This window comes from Triturus cristatus, chromosome 7 (genome assembly GCF_964204655.1).
Source record: "Triturus cristatus chromosome 7, aTriCri1.1, whole genome shotgun sequence".
Lineage (NCBI taxonomy): Eukaryota > Metazoa > Chordata > Amphibia > Caudata > Salamandridae > Triturus > Triturus cristatus.
Window position 1 is genome coordinate 1,163,088,296 of NC_140590.1, and position 24,600 is coordinate 1,163,112,895.

General features: G+C 46.1%; 1 protein-coding gene across 4 annotated transcripts in view; it reads left to right on the forward strand.

The window, feature by feature from the left end:
- STK36 (serine/threonine kinase 36) overlaps window positions 1-24,600 on the forward strand; it is a 290,182-nt gene that overhangs the window by 27,648 nt on the left and 237,934 nt on the right. For all 4 annotated transcript variants that reach the window (XM_085618423.1, XM_085618425.1, XM_085618424.1 and 1 more), the window contains exons 4-7: window positions 4,430-4,560; window positions 12,042-12,291; window positions 14,917-15,010; window positions 23,096-23,265. In XM_085618423.1, coding sequence (XP_085474549.1) covers window positions 4,430-4,560; window positions 12,042-12,291; window positions 14,917-15,010; window positions 23,096-23,265 — 645 coding nt within the window. The remainder of the gene's footprint in view (window positions 1-4,429; window positions 4,561-12,041; window positions 12,292-14,916; window positions 15,011-23,095; window positions 23,266-24,600) is intronic.

Below are 24,600 nucleotides of genomic sequence, written 5' to 3' on the forward strand. Positions count from 1 at the left end.
CAGGCCTGGCCTGGCAGAGCCTCTGATGTCAGTGGCCCCTTCCAAGGTGGGACCCAGTCTGGTGCAGGTAGCCTGCCTCTCTCTACCCTGCCTCAGTCAGCCCAGGGCTGCAGAGGTCAGGGAGGCCAGTGGACCCCCAGAGGGCCCCTGTCCACAAGAACCCCCCCATCAAAAGAATGAGGATTGCCTGGCTAGTAGCCCTAGTCAGGTGATGGGTAAAAACATTCCTGAGGGATCTCCTTTACAGGTAGTTAGGGACCTCCCCCAGAGGGATTCTGTTGGGCACAGGCAAACCTGGGACCTTAGGGCCCCAAACCTGACCTGTCCCTCCAGTAAGCCCACAAAAGGGACCCAGCCTCCAGCTTTAGGTAGCCAGAGGCTGACCCTGAGAGCACAGTGCAACTCAGTTAAGGAAAGAAAGGCATCCATGGTGAAGGATGATTGGAGGAAGCTGAGGTCTCACTTTGAGGACACTCACTTCAGTACTCCATCTCAACACCAGCCTTTTACTTTGCCAAGACACACCAAAGGTAGAGATTCCCTATGGTGGAGACCCTCTGATACCCTTAGGGTGAGGGATTGCTTAGTGGACCATGAGACAGGGGGTAACCATGCCAGTGCTGGTTCCTCCTTATATGGCCACTTGGGCAATATAGGCTTACCTGGTCAAGGTCAGCCTTATCTCCCTTCGTTTGGGGGGGGGTTGTGTAGGAAGGTGGATATCTGACTATGGTTACCCCCAAATTTTTGCCTAGTGTCTAGCTGGTTTTTCGACTTAGTTGGCCTGAGATCCTGCCATTCAGGACCTCAGCCCATCTGCTCTCTCTTAAAAATGGACTCCATGTACCCTAGGTACATACCCAATTGGTTGGATCACCCTGTCAGCCCCTGTACCAGTGTACACTAGGTACCCAGGGCATTGGTGTACCCAAGGCCTGCCAAGGGCTGAAGCATGTATTATGCCACCCCAGGCTTGGCCTAACAATTTGACACAACTGGCTGATCACTCAGCTGGGGTAAGTTGGTGTAATCACCTCTTACTTAGGTGTAGTATACCTATACCTAACCTTAAATGGGACACCTGGTAACCTATAAGTCACTCCTATGGCAGGCCTTAACAATCCTGAAGGCAGAGTGCTTGGTTCCATGTGAGATGGTGCTCTGGCATGAGCTGAGCCTGTCTGCAGTGGTCGGAACAACTTCCTTCTACTGTTTCCAGATATCGTCATACCATATACTCTTAAGTGCATTATGAACCTCGCGGTTAAATGCTATCTTTGGTTTGGCTTTATCAAAACATGTCGAGTAAGGTGTCATACGAATTGGAATACTAACCCCTCGCCAATTCTGGCGACGGGGTTAGCATTCCACCCTTCTAGAGGGACACGACATGTACAGTACCTGAAACCCGGGTAAAATCAGACATAGCCTCAGCTCCACAAAATGGATGCTGCCACCACAGACACAAGTCTGCCCTCCTGCTGCTGGGAGTCCTTCCAGCTTGGGAGGTGTGGACAAAGGGTTTCCTGCCAGGGGAGGTGCGTGCACCACCCCAGACAGGATTTTGTGTATTGGTCAGGTAGGGCTTGAAAGAAACCAGACATGCCTGTGGCTCACAAGGAGCCTCGGTGCATATGCCAGTTCAAACCGGTCCTGGGGCACACCAGTCCCGGGCCTGGGGCGAGCTGGACAAAGGATTGGGGGTGTAACCACCCCCCTTCCTGGTCCCACCCATAGGGAGGGACCTAGCAGGTAGTCCGGCCCCTAGAATCCGAATAAAGGTAGGAGCTGTGTCCTAGGACTTCAGACATCCTGGAATCAACTTAAAACTAAGAAGAAGACGGGAACTTCGACGCTCTGCTGCACAGAGGACTGAAGCCAATCTCCCCTGTGGTCAGGGAGTGACCACCTTGCTAACGCAAGCACCATCCAGCGAATCAACGTCTGCTTTGCCGCCGCCTCCCGCCGGAGCCCGAGCCCAGAGACTGACAAGACCTGGACCTCCAGACCTCTCACCGCCCGATCCACAGTCCCTGCAAAGAGGAGACCCGTGGAGGCACCGAGACACGTGGAGCCAGCCATCTTGAAACGACTACGACAAGCTTACCAGTGCAACAACCGAGGCTCCCTCCAAGTTGTGCTTTGGGTCCTGAGAAGCCCAACCCTCGAGCAGCATCTGCACCAAAGGTGAGCCCTCCAGCATCTCCACGATCTGCGTGGGGCCCTTCTGCATTTTGCCACTCGACGCGCCTAACCGGTTGCTGGCCCGCTGGCTAGTGGCCATCTTGGCGACGAAATCTACGACAAACACCGCTGGTCTGGTTGCTCCAGACTGGCCCTTGCTCCCCTCCAAAGGAGCAGTTCCTCTGACCTTGCTGGTCAGAGCCATCAGCTTATCTCCTTGCCCACAACAATTGCTTTTGCCAAGGCTTGTTTGCTTCGATCAAGTCGCCGACACCGCCGACAGCGAGAGCCTGCGTGGGACAGCTCGTGACTCGACTCCTGGACGTCGTCGACCTTCAGGGACCACGTGGCTGCAGAGTCAAGCTACACCTTCCTTCCTGTTTGCACCCGACATCACCTGGTACCCACCTGGTGCCACGCTGGTCACTGGCTAGTGACTGTGAACACTGTCCCCTCTGCTTACAGGTCTTCAACATCTCCGATCCACTCTTGGATCCACTGCATCTCTTCCCGACCGACCGCCTGCAGCACTTTTGTCTACAGGCCCCACGGAACCGATAGAAGAAACCCGACGCACTTCGAGGCCTATGCACCCGCTTCCTGTGGGTGAGGTAAAGCTGGCACTCCGGTGCCCATGTGTAGTATTACATCTCTAGTGCCTGTGTTCCAAATCTTAAGTTCCTAGGTCATCCGGAAGATTCCTTTTGCAGTAACTTTGTACTTTTTACGCACCCATTGAAACCTATGGGAGCACGCGTGTGACTATTTGCTCTGCACACGCCACCCGTGGACCTCCTGGTCACTAACTGACGTTAGCTCCTTGTAGGCCCAGCGATTCTAGAGGCCCTAGGCCTTTTCCCTTTTCTGTTCGTGGTACTTATACCACTATTTTAGTATATGGTTCGAGTGGCCACCAGGGCCTATCCATATAAAGTGCAACTTCTGTGTATTCTGTGATAATCTTGTTTGACGATTTGTGCTCCTGTGCTCATAAAGAGACTAGGGGTTACTTTGAGAAATAAATACATATATATTTTGAATATATATCTGTGTGGTGTCCTTTCATTGGTATAAAAGGGGGTTACTATTGGTAAAACAGCTTGCTTAACACGCATCACGAGTTTAGCCTCAAAGACTGCTTAGCCTACGCTACCACTAGGGCAGCTAGTCCAAAAAGGTTGACTTACAACCACACCATAAGGGTTGCTTGGCATGGTACAAGGTGGTCACTAGAACTAGTGAACAGCATATACCAGGCCAACTTCTCACAATTATAAATCGTCTTAGTCTCGAATTAAGATATTGAATCCCGAGTGCAACACAACCTTCTTTTGATCAGCTTTGACTGTCTTTCTGTCAATAGTCAAGTGAGACACCTAATGCTGCCTCAAAGGCCAGACTTAAAAAACAGAAGGTTCATCTGTGTTTGCACATTTTACAATGGTTGTAAGGCTAGCAGGTGGGAAAGAAGAAACTGTGAGAGGGCACACAGTAGGGTTACAGCCACCAATGTTTTCCGTGATAGAGACAATGAGAGGACTAAGCAAATGCCATGGTAGGTGGAAGTAGAAAGAATGACAATTGAATAGGCCAGTGGGGTTAAGAGGGCTGACAAAAAAGTCCCTCTATGTATGTATAACATAGAATTTATTTTTCGTACAAACCTTAGTTAATCGACACAGGCTAGACCTAAGAACAGGAGGTCACTCCGTGTTTGGACATTCTAAAATGGCTGTCATGCAAGCAGATCGAAAAGCAGAAAAGAGAGGGGAAACTGTAGTTTTACAGCCTTCTGGAATTTCTATGCTATGTAAAGTAAGAGGACCAAGTAAAGATGTGGAAGAGCTAAGTGCAGGTATCTTGATTCAGAGGAGTAAAGCAAGTGTCAGCCGATGAAAGTGTAGAGAGAACAATACGCTCAGACCATTTTAAAATCAATAACAACAGGAGCAGATAAGTTAAGTTAAAAACCAAGTGGAGGTAGGAGCAGGCATGATTGTACAGTGATTTTTGCCCCCCCTTGGTGATGAATGGAATGCTGAATGCTTGGTGATGTCAAAGAATGCGTGGGTGCCTGGTGATGTGCTGAGTGTCACTTGGAGTGTGCAGACTGAGCAGCATGGAGGCTGCTCCTGGTGGGGCTCTTCATGATAACATCTAATAAATCATCTTACATAACCTGCACTTGGACTACGGGACCTCCTTGTATTACAACACTCACCTTTACCCTTTTTGCTCCCCCTAGGTGCAGGACATTGCCTGTCAGCTGGTCTCGGCACTGTATTATCTGCACTCTCACAGGATCCTGCACCGTGATATGAAGCCCCAGAACATCCTGCTGGGCAAGGGAGGAGTTGTGAAGCTCTGTGACTTTGGGTAGGTACACCAAACATCCACTAACTCCAGCATGGGTACCTTTCATCTAATGCTGCTTGTCTTCAAGCTGTGCAATGTCAGGTATGTAACCTAGGAATCAAGAAAAATCTAACATATGTCCCTGTTAAGTGGTATATGCAATGTGAAGCAAAAGTGGTCCTGGCATTAGTACCAGTAAACCAGGCTGAAAAGTAGCCTAAACAGACTTGCATTGCCATTGAGTAGGTGAGTACAGGAAAGGGTTACTAGAAGTCTTTTTGGAAATCATTTAAATAAACACAAGAAGAAAAGACTGCAATGCTCCATTTCATATAGCCATAAACTATGACCAGAACAAATAGTATTTATGGAGGGGTCTTGTCATACAACGTGTGCAGAATATTGTCTTTATGGGCAGGCAAAGGGAACTTAAAAACAGCTGCAGGAACACAGGAAGTGCTGTAATGTAGGATGTTGGTTTATACATAGCCTATATTTGGCAGAACACCAGGCAACACATACGTGTAATTAATGTGCAGGGCCAGCTTTAGCGCTGGTGGCGCCCGGTGCAACAATTTTTTCTTTTACAGTTTTATATAGCGCGAACTAGTCCCGAGACATCGGGTATCAGAGCGCTTTACATGAGCACTAGTTTCGTTACAGATGGACACATTCATTTTTGTTAGGCATGGAGAGGTTAAGTGATTTGCCCAGAATCACAGGATGTTGAGCGTTGTTGCCGAGACTCAACCCGGTTCCTCCAGCTTCAAGTTCGACCGCTCTAGCCGTAAGGCTACATCCTGTTTGTTGACGCCCCCATTCGTGGTGGAGGTGGTGACTACCACCACCATGGATTCCCTCACCACCACCCTTTTAACAGTGCCCTTCAAGTCTACACAACCACTCTCATTCAGATGCATTTATTAGTTATATAGCGTCACTCATACCAGTGAAGGGTGTCGGAGCACTTTGCATCACACACACATTACACAGAAACAATCAATCATACGTGTGTAAATCAGCTTATAGGAAATGTTACATAAGCCAGAGGACTACAAGATGTAGCCGTGGCACCTCACCCATACTGGTAGGCAGTGTAGTTTAAGAGTGCTTGGTCTGGAGAAGCACAAACTCAGAATTGAAACTAGAACCCTGTAGTTAGGGGTTCTCTTTAATAATAAGACTCTAATTCTACCGTAATTAACCCTTTTTGCAACATTAATCTATGCTCTAATGTATACTTTGCAGTGTGCATGCAGTTCTGCGAAGATAGTTAATAATTCACTGTTAGGAGTTTAACTTCTAAACTGCAAGTAGCAAAAGGATGTCTCTTAGAAAAGCAGTAACCCACCGACCTATTTGCATTATATGCACTTTGTGATTTGCATGGTACTCGTTAATTGCAGCAGGCATATTAACACTCTCTGCTATTTTATGATCTGTCGAACCCTCAACTAGAGAAAACTCTAATTTCTATCCAGAAAGATCAAGATAGAGGCCAGTAATAACATGAAAATGTACTAGGGAGAGGCTCACCCTGCTCCATATAACAGATGAGATCAGTGGCAATAGATACAAACCTCACTTACTGTGGGCGGGGTCTCACTCTAGCCAAAAGGGATATTGCGAGACTATGAAAATCAAATAAACCCCCGACAATCCAGGCATTGAAAAGGGGTATGGACTTTTGTATGGGGTTAGAATTACCTGTGTTTCGAGCCAGGGATGCCCTCAGAGCATTCAAAAATGTGGAAAAGATGGGCTGAATACTGTGGACTAATACTTGCAGATCATTCCTCGATTTCAGATATTATAGACTCTATCCCTCAAACAAAGATTCCAACGGCCTGACCTGGGCACAGCCGCTTTCAATGGACTTCAACGCTACCTGAGGATTGACCTATATGAATTTAATGAATCTAGGACTGGGTTTAAATGTTTCGTTAGATCAGTTAATATGTGACATGATAAACGTTTACGGCCTACCAGCAAAATACCATCACTTGGCAATCATGGACCCAGCCAACCCTATGAAGGCCGTCATAAAAACAATTTTTTCAAAACCAAAAAATCCTTGGTCGGTCAAACTTGCAGCATCTAAGGAGCAACTACAGCTTGCCATAGAGAACTGGGACCCGAGTATAGTGGACTATGCCACCATTAAATCTACGATAAAAAAGCAGCTGCGTCTTTGCTCTCGCAAACTGGACATAGAAGCTCTTGCTGCCAGGGACTTTCATGAAAATCTAGTTGCCCCCCACAAATACTACAAACAACTAAGCATCACCTCACACAGGCTGTGGGGAGCCAGGCACTATACAATATTTTAGCTACAAGATTACACCCCCTTTCAATAAAAGAAACTATATCCAACCTGGAAAGCACTTACAGACATTACTGCATGCCGACAATGCAACTATAGAAGGGAGTCTCTGGCACATATACTCCTATGTTGCCCAGCTCTGCGGCAAGCCTGCTGAATCTACCTCAGGCCCATACTTCTCTCCCATGGCACACGCACTGGAAAGGAGGCCATCTGCCACCTTAGGTACAGTAAAGAACATAGCCAACTTTAACAAATTCATCTACCAAGCACGCTCACTTCTGAAAGAACAAATGCCACACAGAGAGAATGATTACCAGTTAGACATGCTCCCCCATTACAAAAGTACATTCAGCAAAGACTACCTCCCCCAAGAACTCAAGGAATGAACTATAGTGAAATATAACTCGACCATACAGTCAGCACCAGCTGGCTACACTCCCTTTTGCTGCTACGATTTTAAAGTTTGACCATGTTTTTAATTTACAGCATATCATTTTTGAATCTTATGTTGTAATGATTTTAAGTAATCACACAATAAAACTGTCCATTCATTCATTCATTCATACCAGCCATTGTGTTTTTTAAATACAATAAAATGTGTTATGAGAAACAAAATGTACTAGGGAGAAAGTTCTTTGCACTGCTTGGAAGTGCATTTTTTTTATGTATTCCTTTGATCTCAACAATTCTGCAAGTCCACGGGAGTTCCATCTTCTTACTTTTTCTGTTTGTCATTGTAGCTGTGCTTTAATGAGCGCAGGACTTCCCATATCTGCGGGAGGGTGACTACTTACCTCTTTGAAAAAGGTTGTCTTGACTGGTAGTATAACTAGATGTTTTGTCCAGGGTGACTGGCTCTTTTACCTGTACCACTGCAGGGGACTGCCTGTTGGCTCGCCCCAGTTAAAGCCTGTCCAGTCCCTACAACTGGTGACCCAAAGGAGGATAGGTACCGATCCCACAACCAGTACTTGGTAGAGCGTCTGGACCATGACAATGGCCGTGCACCGGTGTCCGGAAGAAGACTTCTGAAAATGATATGAATGCCTGAAAGGGTACTACTCTCTCTCCATACTGAGCATATGCCTGAGAAGCGACAGCGAAGCCTTACTGAGTTGCCATGTGTAGAAAAGGAGAGATTATCACATGGGGAGCTGTGCCTACAGGACAATGTAACTTCATCCCAGGAAGCACTGCACAATGCCTAGCTGACTGGAAGATTGGCATGGAGGATGCCTCAGTGGACTGAAATTATTCAGGAGACCTGAAATGCCTTCAGTCCTGCTGGCCAGATCAAATAAAGACCAACAGAAGAACGTCATCAGTGATTCAGCTTCTATGTCACCTACTTTCATTGAGAGGGATAATCTGCACTGTCGACAACGCACCAAATAGAAGTCTCTGAATCTCCACCCCCTTTCCAAAAGATCCAGGCTTATCCACCTTCGTACCCCTGCATCCTTATGCTGGATTTAGGTGGTTGTCCAGATTCTGGATTTACTAGAACTATCTTTATTGTCTTTACTTTTCCAGACATATCAACTTTTAAACGTGCAGTCATGCCCTAACCCTGAAGTCCAGTTCTCAGTAGGAACTGGTGGAAGTGATTGGACTGGGTGCTGCCAGTAAGAACTAGTGACCCACTCTCAGAAAACTTTGAATGCAACAAATACATCCTGAGATCTTTGACTTTGCACCATAGGGTATACTTTTCACTCCGTAGTTTGAGCTCCTGCCAAGATAGCTATACAATTGTGTGAAATTATAAATAGTTAAAGCCTCCTGTAGTTGAATCTTTGACTGGTTTCAAGGCTCTTTAGACTGCATGTTATCCAGCCCTAGTTGCTGGACCCAGTGGTCACTGTTGCTTACTTTACCAAATATTTGGAGGAAGACCAGGGACTTCATTTGATTCGGGTCATTGTGATTTGGGTGGCAGATTTTTCCGGACATAGAGCTTTAGTGTGATAATGTTTACTCGTTTGAGCCCTGGAAACTCACCAGCTAAAACTTCTCTCAAGACCTTAGTCTTGGTCCTTGTGATCAAGAAGTTTTGAAAGTGGATCGGCACCCGCGTTAGCTATTCAAAAGCCTTTTATGTAAAGGTGTCTTCACCATCTGTGAATGGCAGATTGTCAAGGAGCTAAGGAGCATTACCAGACGTGGAAGGGCCCAGAAATCAGGAATGCTGAATCCTGATAATGATTCAAAGAGTTTCACCAGGCAAGAAGAGCAAGAACAACGTAATGCAATGTGACTTGTCCCAACTGAGTCCTAGAAGGTAGTATCTTAAGTTTTGCTTAATCTAGCCCAAAAAGTACAGAGCCCATGGCTATTGTGATGGACAAGGCAAGTTAGTGATAATGCTCACCTACTGGCACAAGGCCTACATCTTCAAATAGCCCATCAGGTGCCCCATTCAGGCAAGCAGACCATGATACTGTAGCAGATCCCTCTATCGCGAGTGATGGTCTTAACCAGACAAGATGGACCGAAATATAACCATTTATGCTGTCTGAGAATCCTGAAGGAGTATGCTTCTATTCTACTGCCTTACCATCAACGTTTGAGTAACATGACCATACAGCTGTTCCGACATGTATACATGGATCTTTTACATCCGTGTTTTGTTCCACTCAACATATGATTCTAATGTACTTCTTATCTAACTCTGTGCATCAGCAAGCGATGAGACCATAAATGTTTGTCCTGCAAGGCAAAAAACTCTTCTTTTAATTTGATGCTGATCTCTTCACTCACTCATTTTCTGTGTCCATTAACCTCTATGCTTTTAGCAAAGCCAATGTACTGGAGAAGATTGGTGGCTTAGAGTTCCTCTGCAGGTTGGAGCAGGGTTTAGCATTCCTCATGATTGATGAAAGAGACCTGGGTAGAAGCTCCTGGGACTGCGGGCCTCATTACAAGTGACCCAGTAACTATGATCGCTCACAAGCAGCAGCCGAAGTCTCCAGGTGAATTACCCGACAAAAACAGACGGGAACCTGAGTGGCAACACTGATACCTGTGTCATGTCATTCACCAAAATCCCATTACTGACTTTATATTCACTTCGCCTTCCCCAGAGCTAACAATGCCCTGGAATCTGTAACTCTGGACTTGAGGGGCTGCACTTTTTTGCACCCAACGCATGGATTTATGTGAGTGGTAACCCTTGGAGCGGGAGATTGCCTTAGATTTTTAGGTCGTGCCTTGTGGCAGCGTGCATGTCGTGCTCGCTCTGCGAGGCATGCAGTAGTAGAGTATGCTGTGTAAGCCTCGCCCACTCTTCGACGATACTTTTCATTGGCTGGTGTCATTGCCCTTGGTAAATGCAGGCTTCCGATTCATTATGAGGCTTGTTAGTCCCTCCTTGTTACCGCCTTGTTGCCATTTGTTAACGCCCATGACGACTGGACCTTTTACTTAGCTCTTACATGGTCAGCTTTATCTAGTGGGTCAGCACTATTTTGTTTATGGACACTTATGGGGACAATGGTGGATGCTATTTTTTTTTGTATTTGTATCTTGAGCGCGGCACCCACTTTAGGGACACCGCGCTCAGTTTATTTATTAATTTATTTTTGAACTTTCATAATGAGCGCAGTGCCCGCTTCAGGGACACCGCACTCGGTTTGTTTTTGTTTTGTTTTTTTACTTTAAAACTGAGCGTGGTGCCGCTTCGAGGACACGGTGCTTGATTTCTCATTTTTACATTTTTTTTTTTTTTACTTTAACACTGAGTCCTTGAAGCGGCGCCGCGCTCAGTTTTAAACTTAAATAAGAATTTGCAATCCAATAGGTCTTGCATTTATGCGAGTTTAAGCTATTGGCATTGTAAATGACAATGCCTTTTATTTATGTTTTAAAAAACAAAAATAATAGACATTGTCATTTACAATGCCAATAGCTTAAACTCGCGTAAATGCGAGACTTATTGCATTGCAAATGCTTGTTCTGAAAGCTGTTAGTATCTGATGGTCCATGAATACTTACAAAAAATTGTCCTTTCTTTTTCCTCCCTTCCTCTCCTTCCCTCCCTGAGAAGCACAGCTATTCTCCCAGTGCTAAGATAATTTGCATTCTCTACTCCATAAATCCCTTGCTCATGAATAATGTGGCTCTAGTTTGATCATGTGGACAAATAGTCCTAGATAGCATCTGCCTTTCTTGTAATCATAATTTAAAATATTACTGTTGCTCATGAAATAAATGTGTTGAATCTGCAGTGCACCGTGGTGCCCCTTGGATCTGAAATCAGTAAGTTTTCTTTGTCAAATAATTGTTCTCATTAAAATCTGTTTTAATTGCCTGTAGCCTTGGAATGCAAGTACTAGGACAGTTTCAGTCGCCTCATATTGTGCCCTTAAGTGTTGCAATATCTAGAAGGCTCAAATGTGGGCCTTAGTACAGATGTTGTTTAGCAGTAGGTACCTGTGTAGGCATTCAGCCTGCCTCTTCTTGACAGCTGCACACTGTCCCCCAGCCCCCCACCCTTTGTTGCCACTACAGCAGACACTTCGGTTGTAGCTTCCCATGTGCATTTGTAGCCTCACGCACTTTATCTGCAGTGTTCTTTTAACCATACAGGTTAGAGAATCCACTGAATCTGCCTTCATAGTGACTTATTCCATTGCCAGTTTCTCCTCTTCTTTATCATAGTAGGCACACAGAAACTTCTTCTCAGCATAATCCAGTGGCTTTTTACCTGGGCTGGGTCATGCTTGTCTGCTCCATGTTATTACATGAGAGCATCTTCTGTCTCTGCACCACACTTAACTAGCTGAATAGTCCGAGATGAACATAATGTATTTTCAAAATTTCAAAACCACTCCTAGGTGTATTTTGCACAAACAGACAACATTATATGATGACATGAATTAAAACTAATGCACTAAATAAAAAACAAAAACTGAAATGCAAAAATATTTGGGGAATCTGCTCTGAGATGTAGGCATTGTCCGAGTTGGCTTGTCTGCATGCATTCACCCTCCTCTGAGCAGGCATATCTCATTCAAGATCTTTCTGTCATGCCCTATTCAGTGTCTGACCCTTGATCCTTCAGTTAGCTAGCTTGATGAAGATCCACTCACCGATCCTGGCCACCATCAAGGATACTGTGCTATACATGTCTCTCTCCTGCCTAATCAAAATATCTCCTCTGTCTCTTAACCCTCAGGTTTGCCCGCTCAATGAGTATCCACACGCTTGTTTTGACGTCCATCAAGGGTACGCCGTTGTACATGTCTCCTGAACTGGTGGAAGAGAAGCCTTATGACCATACGTCAGACCTCTGGTCCATGGGCTGTATTCTGTATGAGCTCTCTGTGGGGACTCCCCCATTCTACACCAACAGCATCTTCCAACTTGTCAGCCTTATTATCAAGGACCCTGTCAAGTGGCCAAAGACCATGAGTGCACCGTTCAAGGTACCTGGGGGAGTAGATGAGCTTGGTGAGTGTGAATGCAAGAGAGAATGGGATACACTTCAGAAAAGGCATGTAAGAGGTGCAGGGACAATGTGAAAGTGTTGAATTGAAGAGGGAGACAATTGTAATTGGAGAGCTAGAGACAGAGTAATGAAGGGGGTGGCAAGGGTTGGACTGTTAAATGTGGATGCAGCAATTATCGAAGAAAGGTAGAAAGACTGACAAAAAAGAATTGTTTTCACTGTTGCTGCTCTATACTTGGAGAAAAAAATTCAACCAGAGCATGCTAGAATGTGGTCATCTCCTCCTCGTTCTCTCTTCTCTTTTATTGTCTCTTTCTTATCCTTAATGGATTTCTCTCTCTTTTGAGCATGTTTCTTCATTTTATTCCACTCTTCTACTAACTTTAAATGTTCTCTGTGGGCTTTCTGTAGGAAAGTGCCCCTTTTTGACGTGATGACCCCCACTTTTCGCTTGGTATCTGATGCAATTTTGACAGAAGTGGACTGGGTTCCTGCTATTCAGGTCCACAGTTCCAGATCTCATTCCCTAAAACTGTGTAAATGTTCCCACAATTGGCAATACCTTTAACACCCCATGTAAGTCCTTAGTAGATGGTACCTCTGGTACCTAGGGCAAGGAGCCTAAAGATGGTCCCTGAGGGCTGCAGCATGTATTGTGCCGCCCTAAGGGACCCCTCAGCACGAAGAAGCAAACTGCCATTGCAGGCTGTGTGCCATGGTGCAGAGAAAAGTGAAGACACAACATGGCACTCCTCCCGTGTGCCATGCCTTCAGACACTACATGCATTTTTGGTAAGCCACCCCTACAGCAGGCTTATCGATTTATTAATGCATGAACCCAGGGGGCACACTACTAGTGACTGGTGCAGACCAGCCTGTCACCACAGACAGATTTCTGGCCCTCTGCAGGTGAGAGCCTGTGCTGTCTGAGGGCAGAAACAATGCCTACCACGGCTGATTGTGTTGTCACCTCCTCCAAGCCGGTTGGCTAAGTGATCAGCATATCAATGCAGAAGGCCTCTGCCGCCTTTGATATGCGACCCAATGCTACCCCCAAGGTAGAGGAAATTCCACCTCCTGCACTGGGCCCATTTGGCACCAGAACAGATGGGAAAATTGGCTAGTTAGGAGACGTGTCCTCCTGTCAGTCTAGGTTCACCCCTAAGGTGGGCTACCTAATGTGTGCACGACTTTTCGAATTCCACCATTTTAGTTTTGGCAGAATTAGGTTCTCTGGGTCAGGGTTATACCCACTTCCCATAGAGGGTGTAGACGCCGAAAAGGTAAGTAGCCCATGAACTACTAAATGTCACTCCCCGTAGCACCCCTAATTTGAGCATTTATGTGGCACCCTCTGCATCAGGAGCTTGGATTTGACGGATCAAGAAGATGAGGCCACTGAGAGCCACAAGATAGAGCGAGAACTGAAGACTGCTGTGGACTTTTGGCGTAAAACCCTGTCTGTTGCACTGCGTCTTGACAATCACGACCCAGCGACTCATCCTGCAGTGGAACTCCTGCGAAGAACCCCGGTGGGCTGGCAGCACTTCACAAATTTCCAGCAAATCTTCCTTGGAGTAGAGGAGTTACTCCCCTTCAGTCAGCAGGAATCGAAACGCAAAGTCCGGTCTACTGAGTTGCCGTTCCCTGGCCAGCCCAATGTAGCAGCTCCCCAGGAGGAGGACCCTGAGCTCCTGAAGGTCAGATCTGTTCTCCCCCCCCCCTCCCCCCCCCCCCCCCTCCATCATGTGAGAGGACACCAGGACCAACCAAAGCCGCACAGATCAATACCCAGGGTACTGGACCCCTTGCAGCAAACCAAGACAAAGCAGTCATTGAGGGATGTCTGCACTGCAGAGATCCACTTCCAGAGTGGCCCAGCTGTCCTGATTTTGCACCCTCAACCGGCGAGACCGAGGATAACAAGGCTCTAGGACGCACAGAGCCCAGCCAGCCTTCATACTCTGCACCTGAGTGCCCCAGCCTGGGTACCGATGAACTGGCTATGCCCCCTTGCCCCCAAGACCCTTGTGACCCGAGCCCCCCGTTGGGAGCTCCTGGACTTGTCTTTGTGCCTTTTCTCCCATAGGGAGGCATTGCTGCGTAAAGATGCATTAAGTGAACATATTAACTTGACTGCTAAATTCGATATTTAAAAATTACTTCTTTGATAAGGACATTCTTGGTATCCACATTTACATAAAAATATGATTTATTTTTCTAAATTGGTCTCCAGTTTATTTGTGTGTGTCCTTTATTGCCTCTGTGGGTACAACAAATGCTTAGCAGTACCCTCAGATACGCCTACCTGCTCACCCACACTACCACAAAAAAGAGCATTTGGGTTATCATTTGTGCCTCTGTAAACCAAATGGGGTTTGTCTGGACTCTTTACACAGTGCACCTCGTTTTGGTACACTATATAAAGAGCCAGTTTCCTTCGCTCTCCCTTTTATTATCTGCTCCTCCTCTCTTGCAGGTCCTCTACACTCTTTCCTCTCCTTATAGCCCTTAATTCCCTCTTCCTTCTTTGTCTTCCTTTCCTTAAATTATTCTTTCTCCTCAGAGTTCTTTTCTTAAGTGTCTTCTCTTCATTCCACAGAGCTTTCTTCAGGGGTTGCTTACCAAGGATCCTCGGCAGAGATTATCCTGGCCTGCATTGCTTTACCACCCTTTCATTGCAGGCAGAGTGACTGGTGAGAGTGTTCTTCAAATTCTACTGTATATTTCTGTACCAATGTGCCCATAATACTATGTAATCTCTTTGACAGCTTTAAACACTGTTGTTTTCTGCCATTTGTCTGTCCTGCTGAACGTTCTAATTCCTAACCATCACATCCACCTTTATAGACAACCTTTTTTTTTTTTATCATTCATTTTATTGTTTTACTATTGCAACAGAACAGCACTGCCACATGGAATACACATAAGTAATATATATTGACTGCAGGGATATCTCTGGAACACCAGGCGTTCCCACGTCTACCCAATGTATGTCTCAGCCACCATAATCTCACCAAGCTTCACATATTTTATGGTATTTGCACGGGCACCCCCTTGCTTTATAGACGTTTTCTTTTGCTGCTGCACAGCTGTCCATGCCACTGGTCCATTCCTCGAGTGCAGTGGGACTGGCAGAATTCCAGTGTTTTATAATGTCCTGCTTCGCCACCAACAGGCTCATGGTAACCAAGCAGTTGGTTCCCACCATGTCCACCCCATTCCATTAAATACCTAGAGTAGCATGTATAGAGTTGGGAGTTAGGTTATAACCAGTCACCTCATTCAGTCTTTTGTGTATCTCTGACTAGTATTGGGCTTTCTATTGGAAGAATTCCGCCTGTGTCGCTCGACAATACAGGCAGAAATGATCCCTTCTGCTACCCATGTGCTAGAGTTTCGTTGTCTCATTGTATGTTGTATTGATTAGTCTTATTTTGACCGATGTAGCCAGTCATCTAGCTGCCATCCCGACCTCCCTTCAGTCGTTGTCTGTCTGCCATTTAGCTCTCAGTAATGAAATTGAGTGCAGAGAACTTGGCACCAGGGATCGGCATATGGGTGACATGCCCTTCTTGCCAGGTGGCTCATCACTATTTTTGGTTCCAGCAGATTGAGTTCAGGGTCCTCCTGTAGAAGATGCACATGTTGGAAGAGTGAGTGAAACAGCTGAAGACAGTGAAAGAAATTGTGGTCAATGTAGAGTAAACCTTCTGTCAAGTGTGCATGTTTTAATGTGCACCCCTTCCCATACACCCCCACCTTTGAAATACCATTCAGCTCCCAGTATCTGAAACCCACCATCTCTGAGACGTGAGGGTTCCATGTACCCCACCACAAGGACATTTTCCCCTTGATTATTTTGAACTACAGGATGTGTTTCAGATCAGTTTGCCAACAAATCAAGGGAGTGCTAGTGGGTTCAGGTATCCCTTTAGGAATTGTTGTGCCCTATAAGACCGCTTTAAAGTACTAGGCCTGCAGGTGGTCTTACTCCAACTTATAGGTTGTGTCCCTGCCAAAGATACAGAAGTTGATCACCACCAGTTGAGAAGCCTAATAATATAGGTAGAGATCTGGGACCCACAACCCCTTGTCATTTGGGGCATGGATATACTTGGCCAGTGAAATTTGCTGTTGTGAACCGGCCCAGAGAACCTGGGTAAGTATAAAAATAATTTCACAAACAAGGTCACAGGCAGTGTGTAAGTAAAACTTTGGAGCACCCTGGGATTCATTGTCGACAGGGACAGCGTGTCCCAGACCTACACCTCCCTCCTTGTTCGCCTTAGTAGTGGGGCAAAGCAAAAAGTCCCAACCGTGTTACAGGTCTTCAGTATAATATAGCATTGCTTGTGCTGAAAATTCCGGGTGTGTCCAGCAGTTAGCACATATAATGATTTGGCACTATTAAGTTGAAGGCCAGCGACATCCCCATAAATTTGAAGCAATTTGAACAATCTAAGCATGGTTCACTCCAGTCGCTGTAGGTATACTAAGAGATCATCGGCATATAACGAACCCTGGTCCTCATGTCCCAAGCATCATCGGATTCCCCCATAGCCCAGCAACTTATTGGTTCAACTTTGCCAGTGGCTCAACAACCATCGCAAAAAGGAGCAGGCAAAGGGGCATCACTTCTACTGCTCTCTGTCTGGAACAGGGGTGGGGGAGTTGTTTACTACCCCCATTAAATCTAACCATAGCCTATGGAGCATGGTGCAGTGTGTGGACAGATCTCAGAAACTGGGGACCAAAGTTCATGCACTTATGGTTCTGAAACATGAAGTTTAAAGGCCCACATCAAAGGCCTTCTCAAAATCAATCAGAACCAGGGCGGCTGGTCCTTTCCGATCTGCTGCCCTGGACATGGCCAACTGCAGTCGGCATATACAGTCCCACGGCCTAGCATAGAGACATTTGGGTCTGCATGGATCAATGACCCAACTACCCTTTGAAGTCTAGCTGCCAGGATCTTGGCCTCTGAGTTAACCAGCGAGATCGAGCAGTATGAGAAGCAACTCCGAGGGTGCCCCTCCCCCTATTTAAAGATGAACACTATCTTGCCACCCCAAAAAGTATACAGTAGCTGCCCCAGACTGCATCTCTTCACATAGTGCCAATAGATGGGGGGGGGGGCACTAAAGAGGAATATTTCTTGTAGAACTCCACAGGAAATCCAATGGGGCTCAGTTTCTTGCCTCTATTCGTGACTGTGTTTGCTTCCTGGATTTCTTGTTAGGTCAAAGACTTCTCCAACTATTTTGTTTGGAGTGTGGCCAAGGCTACTATCACCAGGTCTGGTGCTGTTGGGTTAGATTGGTCTGTGCCCAGGGATGAGGTGGAAGTTGTGATGGCGGGGGGGGGGGGAGGGGGGGGGTTTGGAGTGGGAAGGGTCTGCGCCATTTAGAGGGAGGTATAGTAGTCCGCAAATGCCTCTACAATTGTGGCGGTGTCACTGACCAACTTCGGAGTATCTCTTTGAGGATGGGTGTTGAGGGGGGTCACGCGCAACTCCAAATCTTGCTTAGTCAACTTATATAATCATTTTCCTACTTTATCTCCACACTCGGACTGTGCTGGGTGGCCAGCCAAAAAACTTGCCTTCACCCAATCTAAGCTGACGGGGATCTTCCACTACCACTGCCCTTTGCTTAATAATACCTCTTCTCTCTTGACTGAGTGACCTTATTCTCTGTCTCCTGAATTTCCCTCTCTAGGGAGTCGTCTCTCTGTTCTCATCTTTCTTGACTCCTGTTATGAATGCTTTAATTTGGCCCCAGGCCACTGCCTTGAATGCTTCACATAGGTCCCAGGATGCTTGTTTCTGGTCCAGGGAAGACCTGACTTGGCAGTTCAGGCTGGACTGTCCCATGAGGAACAGGGTCAAGACTGATTTGCATGTGGCTGGGTCTGAACTGGGGTGGCGAAGTGAGCTAAAGAACGATGATAGATTCAACCCAAATCTAATAATGACTGGGGATGAGTGTCTAAAAAGTGTCAGCGCTCCGTCCATCATCTCCTTGTGTTTGCTTTATTCACCATAAGTTGGCAGGGTATGCCCAGACATTGGTCCCTTCCCCACTTTGCCACTGGATTCAAGCTAGCCTGGCTGATATGGGGTGTTACCCTGCAACCGGTCCCAGGATGCTTGTTTCCTGTCCAGGGAAGACCTGGCTTGGCAGTGCGGGCTGGACTGTTCCTATGAGAAACAGGCTCAAGGCTGATTTGCCTATGGCTAGGTCTGAACTGGAGTGGCAAAGTGAGCTAAAGAACGATGATGGATTCAACCCAGAGCTAATCGTGACTGAGGGTGAGTGTTTGAAAAGTTTCAACGCTCCCTCCATCATCTCCTTGTGTTCACATAGTGTGTTTACAGAATCTACTGATCTGACATTGTTGTCAAAATTGAAGGTTACTGTGTCTTGAAGCTTATTAGCAAACCTCTTGTCATTGAGCCACAATGCATTTATTCTCCTACCTACTCTGTCTGTTACTGGGCCCCTCCTGTAGTGCAACCCTACTGGGAATGGTCAGATAAACTGCGTGGATGTACCCTCACCTACTTAACTCTTTGCCCTTGTGGGCTTGAAAAAGTGATTTAAATGGGAGAAAGGAATGTCAGTGGGCATATAAGGTGTTTTGCCCCTCTGTTGAGTACCTCTTCTTCAACACATCATAGAATCCCAGTTAATCCACCCATGCTGTGAGGGGAATTGCTCTGGGTATTGTCCTGCCACTAACGGTATCTAGTGTTGGGTTCATTACCGTGTTGAAATTCACCCCCTCTGCCCTGACAATCAAGGCTCCAAGTGGTATCTGTGGCAAGTGGGTGGCCAACGTAGACATGGGGACTCTATCAATGTCTGGGATATAAACACAAATGATAGACCAGGTGTGACCCTCCAGTGAACGAGTATCATAAAGTGACAAAGCTAGTCCGTGGACCCTCGAGGCAATCAGTGGAAAGAGTCTTCTAATAAGGATGGCCACCCCCTTTGTGTAACTAGCATGGTACACCTGGGTGTACCCAAGAAATTATAGTGGTTTTCCAACAGGTGTGTCTCTTAAAGTAAGAAGACATTGGGACTACTTTTTTTGCACAGTTTAGCATGGCAGTCCGCTTAAACTTATTACTAAGCCCATTTACGTCACATGTAAAGATGCGAAAATGTTGCTATAAACCAGAGTGTGTCATAGCGTGAATATCTGTGGAATAGCAAGCCAAAGGCATACTGCTGGACAATGCAGACAGAGCCAGAACTCCCATATCCCCTAATGTGAGGTGTAGGAAGCTGGCTCTTTATATAATATACCAAAAAGCGGTATATTGCATAAAAAGTCCAGGTATACCTTAAGAGTGGACACAGCTTGTTTTAACAATTCCAAGGTGCTGTTTATGCTGTAGTGTGGTCGAACAGCCTTCGGCTTATCAAGTAGGAGTATTAGACATTTGTTACACACACACAGTCAATAAATGATACACACACTCAATAAGGAGATCCACACCAATTTGAAAAATAGCACATATTTTTAGACACCAAGAACTTTGTTATTGGGTAAGTAATTTTTAAAATAGTTTTGAAGAAAACAGGTCAATGCACTTGTATTTTCTTCTAATGTGGTAATTTTATCCTATGGGGAAAAACACATATACTGCAAACGGATACTTTACTACGACTTACAGGAACAATCTTCTAGAGGTAAGGTAAGTATGGGGCAAGGTCCAAGTTAGCATCAACAGGTCACCTCGGTAGGCTCTGGGGCATCCAGGTGCAGAGGTGCTTTACGCCATCGGGTGCCCCATTGAATTCAATGGGAAGCGGTCCTGGGAAAAAGAGACTGCAAGTTGGGTCTGTGGGGGGGTATCGGGGGGGGCAGTCCGGTTGAACCCACAGAGGTGCTCGGTCCTTGAAACGTTCGGGTACGTAGGGACACAGTTGGTCCACTTCTCCTCAGGCTGTAGGGTTCAGGTACAGTGGTGTCTTTAGGCGTCCGGTCCGTGCTGCAGGAGACACTCACGGTTGAGGGGACCTGCACAAAGAGGCTGCAGTTGGGAACTAGAAGTCCAGTCTGGACAAACCCAAGGTGGGGTTCCACTCTGGAGGGTCTCAGGACCACTTTGGCACTATTGGCCCACTTTGACTTGGGCTCAAGGGCACTGGTGCAGTGGTGCTTTCCCATGTCGGGTTTCGCGGTCTGGGGTCCTCATGGTTCTCCTTGGGTGTCTGCTGGGTGAAGGGAAGTAGCTCCACTACTCCACAGGAGATGCTGGTTGCTCCTTGGAGTGCTGGCAGTCCTCCCAGGCTTTTTTAGGTAGAGCAGCTGCAGAATGAGTCATCTTTGTGCAATTGTCGGGGACAGCAGGCAGGCTGGCAGGGTTGGCGCCAATTCAGTTGCTGTTCCTCAGTTCTTGCTGTTCATGGCTCTTCGGGCCCTTCTTAGGTCGACAGAATCTGCTTTTCTGGTGCTAGGGGCTCCCCTAAATACTAGATTATGGGGTGTTAAGGGGCGTGAAGGGAGGTAGCCAATGGGCTACTTACCTTTGCAGTCATTACATCCCCTATATGACCGCTACCTGTGGGAAGTGCGTATAACCCTGTTCCAGAGTTTCTAATTCTGCCATCCCGAAGATGGTGGAATTTTCCTAAATGGGAAGGACACCAGGAAACTGTCATTAGGGGTGTGACTGGCCTGATAGTGTGCTATACCTCCCTGCATATTTAATTTCCTGCCTGTCCTGTTGCCCAATAGGTCCAGGGAAGCGGGTTGACGTTTCCACCTGTCTGGGGAAGCAGTGATCGCATTTCAAAGGTGGCTGAGGCCTATGAAGCCTCCTGCCTTGATATGCTGATTGCTTAGTCATCCTGCTAGGAGGAGGTGACAACACCTTGGGCTAGAGCAGACATTGTCTCTGCCCTCAGAGAGTGTAGGATCTCATCTGCAGGGACTTATAAACCTGTTTGTGGTGGCAGGGTAGTCTAAACAAGTCAGCCAGCACACTAGAGGCCGGTAGGTTTTCAAGGGTCACCTCTAAGATGCCCTCTGGGTGCATGTTATAAGGAATAAACCACGGGGATTAGTGTAGGTTTATTAATACAAGGTATTTGATACCAAACACCATAGATTTCAGTGAAGCCATCATGTAGCTGGGGAACTGGCTTTTACCAGTGTCCAGCACATGTACTTAAAATGGCTTCCCTGTTCACTTGAATTGACTTAGACATCACAGGGGCATCTGTGCTCATGCAGATATGTCCACACATGTAGTTTAGTGCACCCTGCTTTAGGGATGTAAGGCGGCTTACCTATACTGCATGCAGTGTTTGCTGGCATGGCACACAGCTCTGAGGTGGGTTTTTTGGTACACCAGAATTCACTGAAGTCCTGGTTTCCTGTGCATAGTTCTGTGCATGAGCAGAATCCCTACAACAACACATTTCTCCATGTGGCCCACCTCACCCTGAGCTCAGCATGCTCCCAAGCAGGCAGACGCAGGCATTGAACCTAAAAAAAAAAATAGGCACGAGCAGCCATAGGCAGAGGTATAAAGCAAGCTTTCCCCCTCACCTTGTTGCTGTCCCCTCGGTGCCTGGTGCTGCTCATCCACATGTCCAATTAGACTACAGGCCTCCCACCCGCACCGGCATTCACTCTGCAGGCAGGGCCGACCACTCGATCGGCTAACGCCTAGGTCACCGCACGACACAGAGAACCAAGCACTGAGTACAGGTCTCTATAGCCATTCGAGCGCTTCCCTGGGTCCCTAAATGTTCCGGGGAAGTTTGATGGCCAGTTACCTGTAGGGTGTCTGCAGGATTATGGAAGGATCATTGGGCCTTGAACGGACCCTTAGAGTAAACCTGCCGCCATCTTGGGTGAGTAGGGCACCTTTAGAGACAACCTTTGCACCCTTGCTCTTGGGAAGTGTAGTTACATGTGCAACTTGTAATTGCATGTTGCAGAGGTGTAAATTACCACCCAGATTATGTGATTCTGAACTAGTTAAATGCGGCCTGCAACTTGTAATTGGGGCCTGTATAGTATAATCTAGATAATTGGACAATATTATAGAAACGCATTAACTACCTCACTTTAATTTCAGAAAGTGTTAAAAGGTGGAGTAGACCTTCATTTGACCAATATCTGGTACAAGCAAAATGAAAGAAAAAGGACAAAATCCTTTTGTCTCTGCTAGGAGCCTGCAGGAGGCATTTTGAATAGTTTAGGATCTAAAACAACTCTGTCCCAGGGCGTGTGAGTTCTAGTTGAGGTGGGACTTTTGCCTATTAAAGTGGTTTATTAACTTGCTTTCTTACAGAGATTAATTGTATGACAATTTAGAAATTGTATTTCGATTTAGAAATCTGCATCAGAATTGGAATAAACTGAGATGGTCTGCACTGTCTTTTGGGCATTTAGATAAGTAATTGTGTTCAATGGGTCTTTGCAAGATTTCATATTACAGTTTTCCTATTGCAAGAATGAGACAAACAGGTGGGCTTGCAATTAAATATAAGTAGCATGTGGAAATAAAGCTAAATCACTATTTCAAATGTGATAGTGAATGGTATGTAGCGTACCTCCGTGATCCCATTCGTCATTCGTGCTGCAAGTGATTGCACTAGGCCTTGATGATTTTTATTAACCGAGAGAAATCAGAAGGGTGTGGAACAATGTAAGCCAATCTTTTTTAATAACCACCCAAAATGCAAGTTTTGGTTGAATTTTCTGAGTTCTCCTTTAGTTCTTGATTAATGCTCTGCTTTCCCTCCCCCCAGTGATCGATGACACAGCTGAACAGGGTATACAGAATCCCTTCACCGTCCAGTTGCCCCCTGAGCTGCAACAGTTGAAAGAAGAACAAGTGCATTCGCTAGCACCTAAAAGTGGTCAATCAAAGATCTTGCGCAAGGCACGCCAGAAAATGGCAGAGCAAGCAAAAAAGAAGGTAACCGGATCTTGGGGAGAGGCAGGGGTTAGTAGGGGAATAGCATAGTTAGGTAGAGGAAGGTAAGCAACTCAGTGATGAAATAGTCCTCCTGCCACTTCCTTTTTTATTTTTATTTTAACTACTTTTTTTTCTAAACCTGGTCATTTTATTTCTTGTACTAAACCAGACAGGTTAAGTCCTGGATCCAAACAAAATCCATTCTTCTGAACCTGACAGACCGAAATTCTGAGCAAGAATACTGTTCTGAACTTCATATGTGCCAGCTCCCACAGCCAATGATAATGCTTTTTTCCAACATTTTCACTCATTGCTTCATATCTCCTGTTGCCCTTAGTTTAATATTATGGCTGTTCTCTTAGCTTATCCTTTCAGAGTGGTGACTGTAGCTGACCCTTGTGACCTTGGCATAAGCGATGAATGAAGATTGGGTAGTGATGCTCCATTGTATTTTTTTCTTTGTAACCTGATGAAACTTTCCTCTTCTATTGTAGCATCACTGACACAATATAGTACAGCAGCTGGGTGGCAAGCTTGTTACCAAGTTCAAAACTTTTTATTAATTTTGTGCAAGTGAAATAGCAAATAATTAAACCAAAAGGAGAGAGAGAGACTAGAGCAACAACTCCAGTACTGTGCTAAGGTATATTTGCATAAACATTACTGAAAGTTGACGAAAATAAGATTATTTTGACAAAATAATTCAGCATGTTTGGAGGTGCAGTTGTGTAGAGGTAAGGAATACTAATTCTAAATCAGCCCTAGGCACAATAATGTGTAAGGAAAGATCAGAAAGGAAAAAGTTATCAGATGGATATCTTGAGATATATCTGCGTGCAGCAAACTCTATAATCTCTTATCTAGATAAAAGGTGTGAAGGGTTGCTTAAGATGGTTATGGAATGTGCAAGTACTTATCTAGATAGTACCAAAGATGGCTGGTACTAGTTCTGTTGGGCTGACGCTGGCACGTTGACCTTGGCCCTCTTGCAGGTATATGAGGAGGCCTTCGATAAGGGAATCCTCCTTCCCACTATGAGACAGGGCGAAATATGTATGATCCTGAAGCCGGGTGGGGACAGCTGTGAACCCTCTTTCTATCGCCCAATCACTATGATCAATGCTGACACGAAAATACTATGCAAACTATTAGCCTCTCGCGTGGGACCCCATATGCTGCACTTCATACTCGAGGACCAATGTGGCTTCATACCGGGACGCAACACCGCGATGAACCTGTGCCGTTTAACCCACATTATGCAGGAAGTGAGACACCGGGAGGAGGAAATGGTACTCGTGTCTATAGACCTAGCTAAGGCATTCGACACGGTCGACT